The 18,401-nt window shown below is 43.3% G+C and overlaps 1 protein-coding gene and 1 long non-coding RNA gene across 5 annotated transcripts in view; one reads left to right on the forward strand and one right to left on the reverse strand.

The window, feature by feature from the left end:
- Ildr2 (immunoglobulin like domain containing receptor 2) overlaps window positions 1-18,401 on the forward strand; it is a gene marked incomplete at both ends in the record, with an annotated part of 51,337 nt that overhangs the window by 7,002 nt on the left and 25,934 nt on the right. The window contains 2 exons of the mRNA XM_010634002.3: window positions 7,114-7,446; window positions 8,377-8,496. Of these exons, the coding sequence (XP_010632304.2) occupies window positions 7,114-7,446; window positions 8,377-8,496 (453 nt within the window). The remainder of the gene's footprint in view (window positions 1-7,113; window positions 7,447-8,376; window positions 8,497-18,401) is intronic.
- LOC104868964 lies at window positions 9,376-18,392 on the reverse strand. Of its 4 annotated transcripts, none has more exons than XR_004517979.1 (5): window positions 17,611-18,392; window positions 16,525-16,589; window positions 15,162-15,423; window positions 12,575-12,689; window positions 9,376-9,445 (listed from the first exon to the last, which is right to left on the reverse strand). It is a non-coding gene; the product is annotated as an uncharacterized LOC104868964 (long non-coding RNA). The 4 variants fall into 4 exon arrangements; XR_004517978.1 differs by having other exon boundaries at window positions 12,233-12,689; XR_782146.2 differs by lacking the exon at window positions 9,376-9,445 and adding an exon at window positions 12,207-12,395.

Consider the following 18,401-nt stretch of genomic DNA (forward strand, 5'->3'; position numbering starts at 1 on the left):
ATTTTCTTTGTCTTTAAACCTTTAGTCTGTAGGTCAACATTCCCCAAATGCTTTTTTCTCATCCTGACAATGGTACCAAGGGAGGCCCAGCCCTTTTTTCCATATCTAGTCCTGGTACACGCATTTGTGCATCCCGTACTCATTACCTACATGTGGAAAACCTGCCATTAGTTGTCTCTAAAAGTGTCTCACGAAATTGGACAATATGTTAAAAATGTGAAAACAAAAGATGACTCTCTTTAAAAAGACTTAACTTGAAGGTGGGAAAAAAAGATTTGTGTTATCATAGTGAATAAAGAGACATCTTAGTAGTCTGAAGGCCAAGATATGCAGGAGAATGAGCAATTTGTCAAATCCCACTTTGGGGATTTGAAGAGTTAAGAAATAGGTACGCTTTATATACAATTTCTGAAGATGCCTGTCTTCAGCAATCATTTCCTATGACCTTTAGCAGCAAGCTTTGTTTCTCTGAAATGGGGCTGTGCTTACAGATCTGCCTCTCAAAGATGCTGGCAGGAATAGCTTACAACTACTGGGGGAAAGGAACTTGCTTTGAAAAAAAATGAAAGTGCTAAAATAAGAACAGCTTTGCCTTCGAGTCTGCTTTTGTTATTCTCAGAAGAACATAGTTCAGAATATATAGATTCCTTTTCTTTACATGGGATTTGGGGCAGGACTTCATTTTGTCACATGCAGGGAGGGCTTCTAGGTGTTTGGAGCTGATCTTCCCTGCCTGGTGACAGGTACCTGCCCCTGTGACTGACAGGGGGCTGCTGCTCTGAGCTGTCACTTGTCACTCCCCCTCTAGACAGCTTCCTAGTTATTGGCCGGAAGCTGTTTCCCCACACTGGGGTCCGCCTGCTAGGAAAATCTTGTCAGAATCACAGTTTCATTTGTTCATTTGTTGATTCACTCCACAGTTTTTGAGCAGCTATATTCTGTGACTTCTCTGTGTACTGAGGACACAGTCAACCAACTCCTGGTCCCTGCCCTTAGGGAAATTACAGTTAAAAACCAAATTTATATGAAATTTCTCAAGATCAAAGGCTGATCTATTGTCTGTTGCCAGACTTAGCATGGTGTTTTAGAATATGTGTTTGACTGAATTAAATTTGAATAGTCAAAGGAAAGTCTTCCTGGGGATCAGGGGACAAAAAAGATTAAGACAATAGTTTGATAGCAGATGTAGAAACTCATCTGTGCTTTTCTATATGCCATTGAGTGCTTTCTTCAGTCAGGAATTCTTTAAAAAGTTTTTTTTTTTTTTTTTTTTAATTTAGGAGGTCTCATCTTTACAGATGTGCTCTATACAGTATGATCCCTTATTTGGTGTTACTTCTTTGTGTGTCTTTTGCTCTATTCCCTAAACTATTTTCCCAGTTTTCTGCAGCATCTGCTTTAGATACTGAAGCAAGAAGATAGGGGAAGTTGGGCAGATAAGACGCAGGTTCTGAATAGTTAACCGGAAGTAAACAAGTTAACACACCAGAGGGTCCGAATAATTAGCTTGAGCAAACTGACTGTCAGGACCTAATGGAATGCAGTGGACAAAGAACAGGTCCCTAAACAGATGGAGAGGTGGAGGAAGTGAAATGCCAACAGGCAGCTTGCATTCCAGACATCAAAGGCCTACTTGCAACTGGGAGCATCCCTGCTCCCAGAAACTGTATAAAAGGCCAATGGACTTAAACATCTACGTCGTCTGCTTTATGAAACCCCGCCCCAGCTAGTGGGGAGATTTTCCTTTTATTCTTTTTAATAAACATGCATTTGGGCATGCCCCCACCACTTGCTACTTGCTGTTTTATCAGCTTCAATCTTCATACCCCAAAACAGGACCCTAGAGATAAGAGGGATCTGGTTACACTTTAATAAGAGGTTCAAAACTCAAGTTCCATGGGCTGTTACCCAGGCCTCCTCTCAGAGTGCTTGCGGTATCTGTCCTTATGTGTGCAGAACCCCGTCTCAGTGCTCCTCTGTCTCCTAGGAACTCCTTCAGTTAAATGCTTGATATTTCCCCACATGGAGGAACTAGCACACAGTCCAAAAATGGAAAATATTTCAGTATAGCTAGAGCAGGTGTGGGGCCAAGTTACCATGGAGGCCTTATACGCCATGTCAAGGTATGTGGATTTTATTCGGGATGTAATTTGGGAATCACTGGAGCAAGAAGCTCATGTGATTTGATGATATGTGTTTTTAAAAGAACAGAAAAAATGTGGAGAGTGGAGTGGTTTGGAAGCAGGGAGACCATTTAGGAGGTTATTCCAAGGCCCACATGGCAATGAAGACTTAATGTAAAGTAATGGTGAGGAGCTTTAGAACCCCTCAGCCTGGGTTCAAGCCTAACTTACATCTGCTACCGGACCATTTGGGCAGGGTATGTACACCTTCTGTGCGTCAGTTGCTTCGTCATAAATAAGTGTGATAATAATGTCTACTTTGTAGGGTTTTTGAGAGAAGTCATTCTCTGAGAAGTGCTTCGCACAATCCCTGACACAGCGCTTTACAACTATTATCTAGTAGGAGGAAGTAGAATCCTCCTTTGACAGCGGGGACAGAGAAGGATCAAGTTTGAGAAATATGTAGACTTAGTGATCAACTCAGTGTGGCCAGGGTCACAGAGGGAATTGTAAAGGCTAGGGTTTCTATCTGGGGCAGTAGGGTAAGTGTTGTATGGACAGAAGAGCTAGGGATAGAGAGAGGATGAGTTTACAAGCAAGCATCGGGGCAAAAAAAGAAGAGATGTGAATGAGGTTTACAGATTTAATATGAAGTATATTTGTTAAATACACAGATAAGGCCTGAGGTGGTATAGGATCTCAGATAGAATTGGGAGTTGGAATCATGGGGTCGAATGTATTTCTTACATTAAATGCACAACTCAGGAAAACAAAGAGGTTGAAAATTTGAAATTTATTTATCTGGCACTCGAAGTTATAGTTAGATATTCTTATATGCTTGTATAGATTTCCAGTTTAAGAAGTACTGGGTTTTTGGCAACGGGTAAGCAGTGGAATAGAAAGACAAAAATAATTTATAAAGAAAAGAAACCCTAAGAGATAGGATCCTAACTCAGGACACTGACTTAGTTCCAGGGCAGATCTCTTGGGACCAAGGGCCAGAGAGAGGGTGTCCCCAATCCAAATGGAGCACTGATCATCCTTGCCCCCACCCCAGTTAACACTCATCTCTGACACTCCTAATCTGTAGGGTAGGAGTACAGGTCTCATGGAAACTACTTTTGAAGGTTCAGATTTGGATCAGCCATGTGCAAAGGGTGTAGGAAACAATACCTACCCTTTAGGAGACGGAGCTGGTATCAGCGCCCTAGAAATCAGGCAACTGGATTGCAAATCCAAGCACCATTGTAGAAGCACAGTCTCATAGAGGGTCAATGATGTTGAGGGAAAGATGCTGCTCAGTGGGCCTAGGGAACCCAATCTCTCACCTGGGATTCAGGGTTAGGATCAGAAGATCCCATCCTCCTGTGGGAATGGGGTTCCTGGTAAGGTTGGTCAGGGCAGACATGGGAAGTGGGTGGTATTCATCTTAAATTTTGAAACCTATAAAGCTGAGACAGAGATTCACATTTTAGCATTAAGTCTTCACTCTGGTCTCAAAGATTCACTAAGCTGATATTTACTTGGAATTTCTCGTCCTACCCTCTCCAGCTCTCCAGGTCCCTCCTTTGTGTAGAGTCCTGCTGCACCTGCGGGTGTGTTCTTGCCTATGCACATACACACAGAGAGACACACTCACATGGGGTTACGCTCCATTTTTGTCTTTTAGGAGGTTCACAAGTAATGTGCATGGTGAGCACCCCCAGACACCGCCACTGTTGAGTCCCCAGTGTAAACTCTAGGATGCTGTGCAGTTCCTACCCACCCTGCCCTGTTCAAATGCAGCAGCTCACACCTTGATATCTGTGCTTGCCTAGCCCCGGGTTTGCAGCTTCACTGAAGTTGACGGACTGTGTCGTGTAGCTGCAGCAACAGCAGCGGTGGCTGTGTTCATTGAGGCCTTAGTATGTACCAAGTATTGTCCTACGTATATAGAATAAAATGTCATTTAGCTCTCCAACAACTCCAACTCCATAAGGCAGTTAGCGTTACTCCGCTTTTACTCACGAGGAAACTGAGTTGCCTGAGATCATGTAGCTAGGAAGAGGTACAGCCCAGATTCTAATTTAAGATGGACTCCAAAATCTGTGGCTTGAGCTGTCACGCTGTAAAAAAGTAAACTTTTCTGAGAATGTGTTTCTTTTCTTTCAGAGCGTGAGCTTGTGTCGTGAAAGATGCTAAGACTTAATAATAATCGATAAGGAGGGTCCAATAGTTTGCTTGCTCAGATGACTAATCTCATGAACAGAGAACCTAGCTGGGGAGGAGGTTGATACTTTTAATCATCTAATAAACAAAACTTGAAGCGTAACTTTCTCTCCCCCAAAATAATAAATAAATAAGTAAGATTTGAAAACTGCACAACACTTGTGTAGCACCTGTCCCCTTTGGTGGTTTTATTTACCCTTGGAAGTCTAGGCACTGTAATCTCCCCAGGGGAACTTCTGTTGGGAGTGGGGCAAAAGGACGGTGTGCTCAGGTATACAGTGTGGCCTGGCCGCAGTGCCTGTCTGTGACTTACTCTCCAACCTCTACCTGCTAACTGAAGTCATCTCACCTCTCTGCTCCATTTTTTTTTTAATCACCTGAAGAATTGAAGCGTGAACAAGGATTTGAAGAATTACAAGTCAGAAATCTGTGTAAATAAATGACTGCGATGGACTCTAAGGCAAAACCTTTAAAGCAATTCATTCTCTAATCCAGCTGCATGAGTCAGGGAGCTCAAAACCACCCATATCGGCCTTTGGAGTGGTGAAGAGAAGCACAGGGATGGAGCTTCGGGATGGAAATGTCTGCCCTGGAGTTGATCTATGTAGCGTAGCTACAATCAAGACCTGGTGGCGGTGATGAGCTCCTGGATGGGAAGTGAGGGGAAGGCAGGAAAGGCGAGGGAAGGCAGGCGTTGGAGATCTGCTCTTTAGTTGTCACAAGGCTCCCCTCTTCAGTCTACTCTGCCAGCAACCAATGAGACACCATTTGTTATTGGAATCGTATTATTAGTGCTCACTTTATAGGTGAGGGAGACGAGTCTCAGATTGCTTCAGACTTCGTTAAGACTGTACCACTAGTACATTGCCAGATGATATTCAAAGCCCTGCCTATTTGGTGCCAGTGTTATTTTACTATACTTCGCTATCTGTGACTCATTTAACTAGTTTCCTCTGCAGAGTCCTAGAAATTCTCCAATTCTCATATTAATAGTAATTCACTTGCTCATTCATTCCTTTATTTATGCATAGGTAGCTACTGAGCACATGGCAGGTTTAAAGCATTTTGAGACTAGAAGCATCTCAGATACTCTGATGTGTTCACTTCCAAATTCCACAGAACTTGGAAGCCTTTTTCTCCTAACAGAAATTAGAGGTTAGGTTTTCACTGAAGAGACACTGACTAGAAATTAGAGGGCGAATGGGAGTGTGGTTTTCTTGCCTGTGTCGAGGGAGCTTGAACAGAGAGGCACATTCCTAAGTACATGTCTTGGAGCTGCAAGAGTGAGTTTGCCTCGTGGGATGTCATTGTGCACGTAGGACAGGGGACACCTAGTGGGAAGCAATTCTCTCTGCATGTCTCAGGTTCTGGGGTGACCCTGTCACCCTGATCTACCTGAAGCTGGCTTGGTAGCCTCCAGCATTCAATTCAAAACCTTTTTTTTAATGTCTTCATAACCTTTTATTTTTTTCTGACTCTCATCATAATTCTATTTTTGTTTCTAACAGAAGTTTCTAAAGTAGAAAGGCCTGACTCTCCTGTTCAACTAAGGAACTATGTTCTTGTTGCTCGGAATTTCTAGACCCAACCATTGACTTCATATAGACTGCCAGTCCCTCAAACATACCCCTGATCATTCATTCACAGAAAATTTCCCTTTCTCTTTTGGTTACCAAGCCTCAGGTTGGATCATTGTACCCCCTTAAACTTCTCATCTGCCTTTTAGAGCTTTTTTTGTCTTTTTGATTACCCTTTAGAGCCTTTGAACTCAGTCTTCTGCTTTTGATCTGAAATCCCTGATTTCTCTCAGACTTCGTCTCTTCTTTGTCTCTGTCCCCTTTACTTGGTCACCAGCTGGAAGGGAAGTCACTTCTTCTTGAAGTCATACTTCTTTGTTTCATTGTTGTTATTTATCAAATATCCGTTGTGCACCCACGGGCTTTAGAAGCCAGAGTAGCAAGAAAAGGCACACAAATAAAATCAGGCAAAAATTATTATAGTAAACATCTACATGAGGATGCTAGCAATAGTGATGGTGCAGGGGAAGAAATGATGGACTGACTGGTCATAGCAGGCTTTATGAGAAGAAGCTTTTCAACTGGGTTGTGAAAGGTAAAAGGGTTTCCAAGCAGAAAAGTGAGGAGATGGCATTACAGAGACAGGGAACGTCATGTGCAGATCCTGGAGGTGTGCAACACTGTGTCCCACTTGAGGAAACTGATGCTATTTAATATTCTTGGAGCTTGGGCTCACAGGTGTTTCAAAGAGGTGGGCTGAAGGCATAAGAGGAACTAGATGATGGAGCACTTTGGACGCCTTGCCAAGGATTTGGGTTTTATCCTGAAAGGCATGTAGGGTGAGTGAAGGGCTTTAAGAAAGAGAGCCAGAGCAGTCAGATTTAGAAAGATTATCTGAACTACAGCAAGGAGAATGTCCTGGATGTTGATGGACTGAGTGTGAGGAGATCAGACAAAGGGATATTGCAATATTATAAGTAAGAAACAAAGAGGACCTAAACAAAAGCCATGGTAGTGGAGTTAAAGAGGGGAGAAGAAAATATTAAAGTGATCAATCTGGGGCCTGGGATTTAGCTCAGTGGTTCTGCCACCTACCTCACAAGTTCAAGGTCCTGAGTGCGATCCCTGGTACCAAGAGAGAGGAGAGAGAGAGAGAGAGAGATCCATTTGACTTTACTCAATAACTACTTAAATGGGGTGAGGAAAGGTGGGAGATGAGGTTCAGGATGCGCATACTGCTTGAACATGTTCCTTTTGTTTTGCAGCCGTGGTTGAAGGCCTGCAGGTCACAGTGCCTGACAAGAAGAAAGTGGCTATGCTCTTCCAGCCCACTGTACTTCGCTGCCACTTCTCCACGTCCTCGCATCAGCCTGCAGTTGTGCAGTGGAAGTTCAAGTCCTACTGCCAGGATCGCATGGGGGAGTCCCTGGGCATGTCCTCTACCCGGATCCAGTCTCTCAGCAAGAGAAACTTGGAGTGGGACCCGTACTTGGATTGTTTAGACAGCAGGAGGACCGTTCGGGTGGTGGCTTCGAAACAGGGCTCCACCGTTACCCTGGGAGATTTCTACAGGGGCAGAGAGATCACGATCGTTCATGGTACTAATGCCCTTGCTTTGAAACTAGGAAATGGGAGGGAAGTTAGTTCCATTCTTCCCATACCCAGGACAATATGAGTCTCACCCTTTCAGTCCCTTGAGAATCCAATTTTATTGGAGATGGGAGCATTAAGAGCCATAGCAAATTGATTTATTGGAGTGGTGGTGGGTAGGAAGAGTGGACAGTATAGTAGGTGGGGAACACAGAGATGAGCCTTGGAATAGTCTTTCCAGGCCCTGGCCTTGAATCTGGGAGCTTATTTTCAGAACTAAATGAAGTGAGTGATAATGAGAGAACTTCAGTCAAACATCCTACACCTCAGTGTCACTTTATGGTGCTTTCCCAAACCTGAAAGAGCAGAATTTGCTAAGAAATTCCTCCTTTGCGAGAAGGGATGCTTGCTTGGAAGTTACCAAGCCAGGAAGACTCATGGCCTGAGCCCTGAGGGCTTTGTATCAACTCTATCCTTTCTCCTGCTTCCTAAATTTTGCATAAGAAAAGGTCCCAAGAGTCTGAGAGGACCTAATTGATTATTCAAATTTTGAAGATTTCCTGTGAAGTCAGTTTATTCCCACGAGTCCATAATTAGTCTGCAAATTATCTGGCTCTCAGGGTTCTCTGCAGGGCTAGTTCAAAGCCATCATTTTTCCCCTCCCCCGAAGCTGGCTGAGATCAGTTTGTAGCTATGTTCCCATTTTCTCACTTCATGGATGCTACTTTTGTTATTATTTTGTTGGTTTGGTTTTACTGAAGAAGCAAACATCTTTCACCCACCTCCAAGTGAAGAAATTGAACACAGCAGACCCGACTAGGTCTCTCCCCGTCTCCCCTCAAACCCTTCATTGCCAATGCTTTTCTTTCCTAGGACAGAATTTTAGAACTGGGCTTTTTTGTGTGTGTGTGTGTGTGTGTGTGTGTGTGTGATAACAGATGCAGATCTTCAAATTGGAAAACTCATGTGGGGAGACAGTGGACTCTATTTCTGCATCATCACCACCCCTGATGACCTGGAAGGCAAAAACGAGGACTCGGTGGAACTGCTGGTGTTGGGTAAGTGAAAACCAGAGGCACCATTTCCATCTTAGATGGCTTGCATTGTGTCCTTCTCACAACTCCTTGCGGTGTGCACTGGCAGGCTGCATACACAGCTGTTATCTTCTGTGAACTGATAAAACTGTTAGAGAATATGCTTTTTCTGAGCAGTAGCTTATTTACAGTGTCTTGTTCTTAAAGGCAGCGTCCCTACCCTTTTAGCATTGTCCCAAAGTTTCTTCTGATTTCTTAGTTGTTTTCTCCTCCATTCTACTTTAACCTATAACCCCGATTTCTCTCTTATGGTTTACTTGTCTTTTTACATGCTAATTGTTAAAGAAAAACACGAGAGCTTTGAAATAGGATAGAGACTAAGGAAAAAGAACAATTCACTGGGATGTAAGCATCCCTAGAGACTTAAGATAGTCCTAAGATTGGGCTGGGGATTTATCTCAGTGGTTCCGCTCCCTGTCTCGCAAGCTTGATGACCCAAGTTTGATCCCCAATACCAGAACTAAAAAAAAAGATAGTCCTAAGGCAAGATGGCTGCACACTGGAGAGTTGGATCATAAAAGGTGCCCGGAGGAAAAGAGCTGTCTGGGAGATGTGCTTGTATTTTACTGGAGGGTGGATCTCCTGAAATCTAAAAGTGAGTCATTCTCAAAGCAAATACATCTAATTCTTATTAATGTTAATATGTTCATAGCTGAAAACTCCTTATTTTTGGCTATTTTTCATCTTTCGCGGATTGAAGGAATGTTAGTGGGAAACAATCCCTTTGTATGAAACTGAAAATGGGAAATGTGATGTATATTTTATATCTATAACTGTTCATTGAATAAGAAGATAATAATGCAGTTAGGTGTGATGGCACATGTCTTTAATCTTCACACTGAGGCTGGGGTAGGGGGATCGTGAGTTTGAGGTCTGGACTACATAGTGAGTGAGTCTGTGTCTTAAAATATATCTAAAAGAAACAACAACAAAGAAAATTAGAATAAAACATACAGAAATCAAGAAAAGAAATTGGATCGATTATAGGAGAAAAGGTAGTTTAGAATATATATTTGAAGTCATTCTTCAAAATAAATTACAGTCTCTGGCACTTCCAAAAAACCATCTGACAGCAATTTGGGGACTATGTAAAGGTCCCCTGTTTCGAAGGCAAATGCATTTGAAGGCTAATTTTTACCCTTTGTGGGAAACTCAATCCCCAGGGAGAAAGTGGCATTTTCTACTGAGAATTTTTAGTTTTAGTCTTTATCATAATTGCATGACTTTGGCAAAGCAACCGTTCTGATGCTTTAGCATTACATTTTACAAGTTGGACTAAGGTAAATTGGTCTATCTTATTGGAAGGTTGGCCTCAGGCAAGCATACTGTTTGGTTCCAGCATATAAAGTATAATTGCCGTGACTTGTAAAAGAATCAAAATATGACATATTCAAAAGGAAATAAAAGTGTAAGAGGTTTATATTGATGCTGTGAAAGAACACAGGGAGATCAGATTTGGAATCTGCTGTGGCTTTGTAAATCAGAAGGGAGTAAAAAAGATAAATTTCTGCTTAATCACACAGCTCTAATAGCAGAGTCTGCGGGAACAAGTGGCTCATTGAGCCTGCAATTAGCTAATTGTGAGCACAGTTATTTGGCCAGGGTTAGCCATGTGTGGGGAAGTAATTGTCTGTGTAGGAAAAGGAGGCCAGGTAAAAAACACATTAAATAATTTGGTCCTAGTTGTCTTGCAAATGTGGGGAAATGAAAAGAATAAAAGCTTTGCCAGGTGAAGTTCCTCTGGATCTAAAAATTCAATGCAGTTTGGATTGAGGATGCTATTTTGGGATCCAGGAGGGGTCGTTTTTTGGAGGGTGGGGTGTGAAAGGAAGGCTCAGGTGCCAGTGGTCACAGTGATGGGAGGAGAGATGAAGAACAGAAATCAGTGTTACTCTGAGGAGAACTGTGCACTGGGAAGCTTGGAAATCAAAACTCATCACAGCAGAAGCAGTGGTAGGGTTCTTGAGGGAGAAAAACATGACTCTGTGATGTTCCACATTAATTAGTAATGTTCAAAGTGTGACAAATTTGTCATGGAAACGTTTTAGGGCAGACTTGTGTTATTTAAAGGGCTTAGTTTGAAATCTATGAAAATTTTCTGGGTGTAAGAAGTATAAATACAAAATTCTGAGTCTTGTTTGTCTTGACATTCCTTTATAAAATGTTTCAAAATACTGTCACAGTTTTAAAAATTCAAACTGTTTGATTGTTATATCCTCCGGGCCAAGGATGTATTTTCTGTTAGGTATTCCCTTTTATGTGAAACTGGAGAGCAGCCTGATTTCTGAGGTCAAACCCACGTCGGTGGAGACAGGAGTGGGAAGACACTGGAGTCCACGGAGTGTCAGTTACAACATGCACGAGCCACTGGCTCAGTTACTGAGTTTTGCACAAGGCATGGTAGAGGATTTGTTCCAGGGAAAGAGGGCTTACAGTGAGGACCGTGGGAAGTGTCTCCAAATGCCTGAAGAGAAATTGTTTACAAGACGGGTTGGAAACACTGTCTGGCGAGGTGCAACTGAATCAGGAGTGGAAGTTCCAAGGGGAAGGAGTTTCCTCTCAGTGTATAGGAAGAACTGTGAACAACTGGAGATCTAGAGATGGAATGAGCGCTCTTAGAGGAGTAATGGGTCCTGTGTTCCTGAAGGAATTCAAGAGGGCAGAATATTTCTAAGCAGTTATTATATAATGAAGCTTTGCATAGGAAAAGGTACTCAACTACGTTACCTTTGAGCTCATTTCAATTCTAAATTCTTGGATTAAAAGCAGATAAACGGTAATAGTGATGAATAAGAAAACTACCCCCAAGGACCCAATCTTCATCATAGTGACAGGCAGGGGTATGGGTTGGTTAGAAGAACATAGTGGGTGATGCCCATGCACCAAGAAGCCAGAGAGAGTAAGCTGTGGTCTGGTGCAGTAGTCAGAGCTAACAGGACTAATCTCACAAAGAATGAAGGAGAGACTCTTACTAATAGCTTGAAGGAGTCAGCCACGTACTCTCTTCTTGGAAATGATCACAAAATGGGGCGCAGAAAACTGGTTTGAATTTCAGATGATGAACTATAAGGAAAGATGAGTCAAAGAGATAAATCAGAGGCAATTCTAAGAAGAATTTAGTTTCCTCGTTTTACTTAGAGAGGTGAAGGTGGAAAAGTTAATAGGGCAAGGTTATGAAGTGTTGTACACAGAAGACTGAGTTTGGACTTCCTCCTGAAAACTCTTGTAGAGCCAAGGAAGAAACCTTGACAGAAGAAGGAGATTAGATGTCCAGTTAGAAAGATACTCAGCTGTAGGGCCGGCTGTGTCTCAGGGAGGACAGCCAGAGGAATGTGTGCTGCAGTAGCACAGGTAAAAAGTACAAGAAGCTGAACCAGAGTAGGGAATCAGAGCAGACACCAGGTTTCTGAGCTAGAAGCAATGGGTGTTGGTGACTCATGTATGAAAAGAAAATGAGAAAGGGATGAATCAAACAGGATACCATGATTTCTAATTAGTTATGTAGCCATCAATTTCATCAACGAATAAAGAGGACAGAGGTAGAAAAGCAAGTTAGGGAGGCAAGAGAACGAGCTCAGGTTTTGTTGAATATAAGATGCCTGGGACACCAAGGTGAAGATGCTTTGCTGATGGTTGGAAGTGTAGGTCTGGAACTCAGTGCAAAAGTGAAGATTAGAGATAATGGATTGAGAATACTTACTTTGTGCCTTTGAAATGTAGTCAGTGTTGGGTATGTATTTTGTTGACTCTAAATGGTCAATACAATAAACATCTACAGTCTTGAGTGACAGAACGTCGTATAATCTCATTTTTTATAATCATCTGGCTATTTGAATTTAGTGATAGATCCATCATAGACTATGCTGGAAAGCAATAGAAGTAGGTTCTGGTTATTATTCAAGCAGGAAAGGAAGTTACTGAAAGGCTATCAAAACTGAAAAAAGACTGGAGAATCAGTCTCAGAAAAAGATCGAATGTTAGGAAAGCACTTGTTAGCTTCTACACAAACAACCCTCAAACATCAGTGACTTAATCTTCTCACGGTCAGATGTGGGTTAGGAGGCTCCTGTTGGTAGTTCCTTTCCAAGTGAGGGTGTAGAACTGCAGACATCTCTATTGTTTGGCTCTGCAGTACTGGAGACATCTGCTTCTAGCTGCTGAAAGAGAGACAAAGAGAGAAGAAGCTTATGTGGACATTTTAGTGGCCAGACCTGATATTGACAAGAGATGTTTCGAGGTCTAAGCAGCAAAAATTGATGGATAATATCTTTAGGGTTCCATTGCCAGACAAAAATATATTACTCAAATGTTACTTTCTGTTTTTGCATTTTCCTGCTAGAGAATCAGTCTTAAGAGAGACGGCCCAGTTAGTCTAGTTTGGTCAGTTGTCTGCTTAGCCTTGGGAGAGGAAGGGCTCCTGGTGAATGAATAGTCCAGCAAGAAGCAGAAACACATTGAGGCCATAATCTTAAGTGACATACATAAGATGCACATGTGTAAATACCAAATAGTTTCCTCTGGTTTTTGAGAAAGTAAAAATGTAAATAAGAGCCAAATTGTGTAACCAATAATGTGAAATAGGAAGAAAAGGGCTAAAGGTGTAGGAGAAGTGGAAAGGGTAGGGGAAAGGAAATAAGGGAAAAGAAAAAAATATGAGAAAAGGAAAAAATGGAAACAAAGTCTTTGTAAATAGGGGAAGGTGGAGTGGGTGAAGGGAGGGCAGGGGTGTAGGGAAAAAATGAGAACCAGGATCTGTCATGTAAAGGTACAAGATCCAAATGATAAATGTAACTGCACTGTATGCTTAAAAAGTACCAATAAACTCAATTTAAAAAGACAAAAAAAGCAGAAACGAATGAACCCTCCCTAAGGTACATTAGAACACTTACAAAAAAAAGAAAGAATAGATATAGGACACCAAAAAGCAGTAAATGTCCACCAAAGTGTTGGCATCACTAGGTCCACTAGTAATATTAATGTAAACTGATAAGTTGTAGTTCACAAAATTTGTCTGTAATGATCTTGTAAGGTAGGAGGGCAGGCATTATTTCCCTCACTTTCCAAACAAAGCATTAATGCTCCACTTTTATGATTATTGCATCAGTTTCTTTTTTAAAAAAAGACAGCGTTGATGATCAAACTCAAGCATTTTGAGTCCTAGACCTATTTCTTTCTACAGTATCACACAACCAATGGGTATCAGGAAGCTATAAAATAAGTTGTTTTCTACCAGTGTGGATGCTGTTTGGGCATGGGTCCTGATTTCTGCTTATCCCGTGTTTGTTTCAGTATTTCCTTTTATTTCTTAGTGAAATGGGCTACAACCATTGACCTAGGCCCTCACTTCAAAGGCACAGCTGTTCTGGTCTAGGTTGAAAACCACCCCACTGAGCATGACTCAGGCCTTCTTCTTACCCCCCCCCACCATACCTCTGAACCATCCGCAAACACTATGGTTGCTTTTTTCAGAGGTTTCAGAAATGTCCAAAGACATGCGATTCACAGAAATGGGAGCACAACCACTGATTCAACACAAAACATGAAAACGATGACCAAACACCCTTTAATGTCTTTTTGATGATTCAGAAGGTAAAGTCACTCAGAAATTGGAAATGTACACATGTGTTTTGGGTGCTTTGAGATGACAGTGACAGGTACCTTAGAAATATTTAGACAGATGTTTGGGATCATAGGGCTATACTAGCAGGCAGCCACAGATGGTGGGAGTGTCCAGAAATCTGCCACCCTGAGATTAGGCATCGGTCTAGGATCAGTGGCAAGGACAGACTGTTTCTAACTTGGAACCATGCCACTGTTTGGATAGGAATAAAGTCCCCTGGGGCAGATCCAGCTGGCAGGAAAAGGACTTCACCATTTCAGGAAAGCTCACGCAGGGAAGTTATTATTTTAAAATCTAAAAGCAGCTTGCCTTGTTCTTACTTCTTTCTATGCACAATATGAGGGCTTGACCCCTTGCTTCTGATGTCCCATGTGGAAGCTTGTTGTTGTTTAAGGGCCTTTAATTAGAAAAAGGGGAAGAGGGTCGCCATGGAAATGTGGCTGGGTGAACACTTCTGTCTCTGGCCTGAGAATAGAATACCAGGACATGAGCCAAAAGGGGTTTAGATTTAGGCTAAGGAAGACATTCCCAATAGTAAATAACAATTTTTGGAAATTATGGGTGGTTGAGGGAAATTAGAGAAATTCCCTTCTCTGATGGGCTTTAACATGAACCAGGTCTCTTGCCTGAGGTACGAGGATAAACTACATGGTTTTTCAGTGTCCTTTCAAAGATTCTGACTATTTCAAAGACCCATAGATTATAGTTAATTCTCTATAGAGAAGGATGCCTCATATAAGGTTGATTTGTCTCACCAAAAAAAAGATAATGCTTATTGTCAACATTTCAAAAACAAAAGGTACAAAAGCAGAAAGTATCTCCCAAAACCTCACAGTCTACAGCTAACTGTTGTATTTTTTAAAACTCTTTGGATTGCAAGGCACAAAGGCTCCAACTAGCTTAGGAGAACTTTTTGGTGTAGGTGTGGATACACCCAGGGGTATTCCTAGCTTCCAACATGGCTGAGTCCTGGTGTTCAGATTGTGTGTCAAGGAATCGCTCTCCTTACCCTGGGCTCCTGCTCCGTTCCTCCGCGATTGCTTCATTTTTAGGCAGACTCTTTCCACAGGGGGCAAAGATAGTGGCCCCAGCAGATCCAGGCATCTGAGCTCTCTCATCCCTTCCATCTCAGGAGGATAAAGTTCCTCTTTCTGCATAGTTTCTGCTGAAATCCTTTTGCTGGGGAGTCTGCGTGTTGGGGGAGGAATGTATATCCCCTCAGCCCCAACCGAACCACATGCGATGAGGTGACAGGGACGAGAAGTAGCTCCCTAGGGAAAAACCAGGCAGTTGATTCCAAAGGAAGAATGCCAGGCAGGCAAAAACACACACTGTTAACATTTTGTGGAATTCATCATAGTTTCTGCTTCTTTATGGGCCAAATGCAGTGCTAATTCAGGAGGCCAGAAATAGGTATGCTCTCAGCAGGTCCTTCTGAGGAGGCACTAATTTGGGATTGATTTTTCTCCACGAATGTACTGCTGCAGAGTTACCTTTGTTTTCCTGTCGTGCTCCTGTTTTTTCTTTCACCCCCCCCCTCCTGTGACTGTGCCTGAAATTTTTATGCGAGTGTAAAATGAGCTTTTCTGTCGATTGGTCTAAAAAGCCATTAAGCACCTAATAGAAAATGAGAGAATTCTTGGACGGTACAAGTCCCTAGAGGTAACTTAAACGCTATTTGGGGTGGGGGTGCTTCCTAAGGCTGCGCAGAAAAGCTCCCACCCCTGAGTTACGGCTGCCTCAATTTGCATGCGGTCCATCCCCCACCCAGGTGACTTTAGTTCGGGCTGCTCAGAAAGGCTACTTGTTGCCAAGGCTTCCCCTCCCCCTTCTCTCCCTCTTTGCCACCAGCCCCAGCTCCAGCCTGGTTCTGCTTAACCAAGGAGATTTGCCGATTAGAAGGGCCTCAGCTCCCAGGGTTCCCATGGCAACAGCCTCGGTGGAGGTCTTTGTTGCCTGCTGAAACTTTGATCTTCCAGAGTGCCTGCTGCTGTTTCTCAGTGAAGATTTACAAACAGAGGAAGAGGGAAAACGAATTGGGGGAGAAGGAGGGAAAAGTTTACTCCTGGCAGAAGGGAGAGAAAGAATTAATTACAGAGCCACACTCTAGCCATAAATCTGGTGATTACTCCTTTGGAACATCTTGTGATTTGGGCGGTGCCCACATTTCCATTTGTAGACTTGATTATGATTTGCACGTCCTGGCCCCACATGAAAGGTCCAAGGTGAAGTCAGTTGCCCTAGGACCGTATATAGTCCTCCTGCACACATTTATGCTACAAGTTTCCAGGGGAGCTGAGAAGACCCTGCAGGCTCCCGTGGAAGGAAAGGGAAATCAAATGCAGACTGGTCTTCTCCGGTGGGCCTCTCACCTCTCTTTCCTAGAGCTGGCCTGCTCTGCCCTGAGCTTGCTCAGAAGCCACTGTTGGTCTTGTTTCTGGAAAGAACCAGAGAAATGTGTTAAAAGGACAGGAAAGGAGGAGGAGTCAGAAAGGTGGCCTGGCATCAACTAGAATCTAATTCCTGTTAATAACTGTGAGTAGCAAGTGTTCTACTGAGGACCAGAGGGGCGGTCATGACGCCTCCAAAGAACTAAGACCATGCCTTGTGTGTGTGAGAAGCCTGCCCTAGCTTCCAGACCTCTGCACTGCATAAATTCAGGCTTGCTTTAATTTCTGTTTAAATTATGGTTGAAATTTAACAAGTACCTTTGGCATGCTTTGTCCCTAGCATAGTGAAGATACAAAGTAAATAAATGACACTGTCTTGTCCCTATAAAAATGACTGTCCTTTGGTGAAGATAAAAGTTACAATTTTGAGAAAAGTAGAAGTCAAAATTAAAACTGAGTTTGGATATTAAATATCCCCAAGGCCACTGATTCTCAAGAGGGGGGAATCTTGCCCACAGAGGAGACAGCTGGAGATGTTTGGAGACGCTGTCTGATTGTCGAAACACGGAGAGCAAGGGCATGTAGTCAGTGGGTAGAGACCAGGGAGGCTGCTGAACCTCCTACAGGACAGCCCTCTCACACCCAGCTGAGAAGCATCTGGGCTTCAAATGCCAATAGTGCCAGGTTAGAAACAGCAAAGGTTTGGGGAGTCTCTGTGAACAGCAGGGCTGCTGGGGTCAGGCAACTTTCAACTCTGTGTGATAATGTGGTCAGTGTCCGTGTTTCCTTAGCTATAAAAATAGAAGGGTCATACAAGTTACATGGAAGACCTTCTATGAAGATTAAATGGCACATAATAAGAACTGGGTAAATGTTAATTCCCTCTCCCACCCCTGCCCATTCCCCACCGCATCACGAGTATTCCTCCCTAACTGGAGGAAACACTGCTTAGGGAAATCTACATCAAGGGACTCCCGCTCCACAGCAGATTTTCCTTTGGCACGTTCCATAGGCAGAGACTTTAACGGGCCATCTGTGAATCGGCCATCCTGTTACTAATAGACTCACATTTTCTCAGTGACATCTGTGTGGCCTTGCCAGTGGTGACCCTAATCGGGTCATGGAAGTCTTCCTGCCCTTGGATTTGAGAGTATTCTGTCTTCGCAGGTCCCCATTTTCTCGGTGGATGGCCCTTCGTTGTTAATTACAGGCTGTTTGCTGCTTAACCTAAATACCTGGATTGGGCTATACAGGCCTTCTGGAGGAGTTCAGAGAAGACCTAAGATTTGGATTAGGATCTCTTTGGGCCTAAAAAGACTTTAGATAGTAGGGTGGCTTTATAATTTAGGGTTACTTAAGAGTGAACCGGGAGGGAGCTTTTAAAATAACTATGGCCCATCCACAGGCATAAACTGGCACCGTCCAGGAAAGCTGGTATGATGGTCACACATCTTTAGACGTGGACCACTTTGAAGGGACTTCTATTGATCCAAGAGAACTTGAGATCGAACTCGTGTCAGCTGCCCTTCGCCCGCAGACCCCTTGCACTGCACCCACAAAGACCTGAGGGTGTGTCCAGGGGTCTCCATTCCTTCCCTTGAAACAAGCGGGGGACCCAGCGAGGAGGGGTTTGGCATAATGGGAGTCCACAGAGTGGCTGGCCCTCAGATTTCTGAACAAGTCAGGTCTCCGGGCGCCGGTCCCCTGCCCCTAGCCTCCCTCTCGCCTCACTAGTTTTGCTTCACTTGTTGCGCATCCCGCGGGAGGAGCAGGGCCTTGCATGAAGCGCATTCCTGCCGCCGCGTTGCCGTGGTTACCCGGGCCCGGCCGGCGCAGCTGGCTCAGCCCAGCTCATTGTG

Source organism: Fukomys damarensis, unplaced genomic scaffold (assembly GCF_012274545.1).
Source record: "Fukomys damarensis isolate Sample0158 unplaced genomic scaffold, DMR_v1.0_HiC HiC_scaffold_19, whole genome shotgun sequence".
Lineage (NCBI taxonomy): Eukaryota > Metazoa > Chordata > Mammalia > Rodentia > Bathyergidae > Fukomys > Fukomys damarensis.